The 1,411-nt window shown below is 44.2% G+C and overlaps 1 protein-coding gene across 1 annotated transcript; it reads left to right on the forward strand.

The window, feature by feature from the left end:
* The first annotated feature begins 268 nt into the window (after window positions 1–268).
* LOC149173475 (uncharacterized) lies at window positions 269–1,145 on the forward strand. The gene is made up of 2 exons (XM_089427947.1): window positions 269–729; window positions 867–1,145. Exons 1-2 carry the CDS (start codon window positions 508–510, stop codon window positions 1,065–1,067), a joined length of 423 nt encoding a protein of 140 aa, XP_089284073.1. The 5' UTR covers window positions 269–507; the 3' UTR covers window positions 1,068–1,145.
* Window positions 1,146–1,411: the final 266 nt, after the last annotated feature.

Genomic DNA, 1,411 nt, shown 5'->3' on the forward strand with positions numbered 1-1,411 from the left:
TATGAAATCTTTTGACATGGATAAATAAAGATGCTTTCAAGATAGGTACAAAAATATACAATACGATAGCTTGTAATAGTTGGTACAATGAAAAATATAAGACAACAGAAAAGAAATTATTAAATGTCAATTGACATGAGGAGATTCATAAAATGAGTGAATGCCATAAAAACTTATGCATACTCGAAATAATCCTTCTAAAAAAATACAAATTAATTGGCATTGTGATGGGGACCCAGCCCACGTGTCCCACACTCCCAAATCCGATGTGGACCTGCGTGATTATTTCGTTAATGGATATTGTTTGATTGTGCTTTTATGAGTTTGGTGATATTTAATCACCCTTCTGTACTTCTCCGCCTCTCCACGCTCCACCTGTCCGTCTCGGGATTTGGCAAACCCTAATTCCTCCTTTGCCCTTTTCCTCGGCTAGTTCGCGCTCATTTGGTCATTTTTCACTGTTATGTTTCGCTCTCTGTGGCTCTGCTCTGGTATTCGGCTCTGTATATGGATTTTGGTTCAGGTGTTCGGCTCCGTCTCGGCGATAAGCTCAGGGTTTCATACCCATCTCTGGTTCCAACCTACCATGCAGCTCCGTTTGTTCAGGTGAGGGTTTGGTTTCATGCTATAAGCTCTGGTTCTCGATTCGAACTCCGGCTAACCCTTCACAGCTCCTCTGTGGTCAGGTTATCACTGGGCTTCTGCGACTTATGGGCCTGGTTACAGCAGGTAAGGCTCCACCCCGTTGGCCATATACGGGTCTTTTCTCCCTCTGCTCTTTCTACTTGTTTTCACTGAGCTATTTGCTGTTGCATGAACTTGAATACGTCTGCGACCCTAACACTGTTGTCTTATGGTGGTTGCAGGTAACTGGTCCCGTGGCCTTGCAGGAGATTCGACCGTCTATCCTCCGGGTAGCTCTGTTTCTAATCCACCCTTTTCTGTGGCTTTTGGTCTGCACTGTAATTGCTTGTTATGGTTGTCTGTATTTGATAATGAGTCAGGTCTGCGTGAGGTTTCAACCCACTTCTGTAATTCAGAGGGTTTCTATGGTAGCTTTCGGTTAATGGCTCGGTCCTTTGCTCTCTCGTTACTCGGTCATTCTGTAGCAATACTTAGGAAATCTTCTGGGTTCTCGTTTGCTTGGCCGTTGGTAGTTTTTATACCCGGCAATTTGTTTACACAGTAAATGTAATAATTTGGGTTTCGGTGCTGTTGCTTACCAGTGGTTTGAGGACCGTTGTTTCTTTGCTTTGTTTGCCCGACTCCTTTCGCTTTCCACTTGACCTCGGCTTCGGCTGGTCGTGAAGCGCTTGTGGTTGGATTGCTCTGTTACTGTGTCGACCTGCAATGTATTTTCATGGACAGAAATTGATATATATGCGCGTTTGCCTCTCGGAGTAATGATACT

Source organism: Pinus tabuliformis, chromosome 4_2 (assembly GCF_031772625.1).
Source record: "Pinus tabuliformis cultivar Carrire ecotype Pingquan chromosome 4_2, CPIR1, whole genome shotgun sequence".
Classification (NCBI taxonomy): domain Eukaryota; kingdom Viridiplantae; phylum Streptophyta; class Pinopsida; order Pinales; family Pinaceae; genus Pinus; species Pinus tabuliformis.

Excerpts from the sequence above, each read along its gene's own strand:
- LOC149173475 (XM_089427947.1), top strand. The coding sequence starts at position 508 with ATGGATTTTGGTTCAGGTGTTCGGCTCCGTCTCGGCGATAAGCTCAGG. Across the intron at positions 730-866 it reads TATGGGCCTGGTTACAGCAG|GTAACTGGTCCCGTGGCCTT; the intron begins GTAAGGCTCCAC and ends TGGTGGTTGCAG.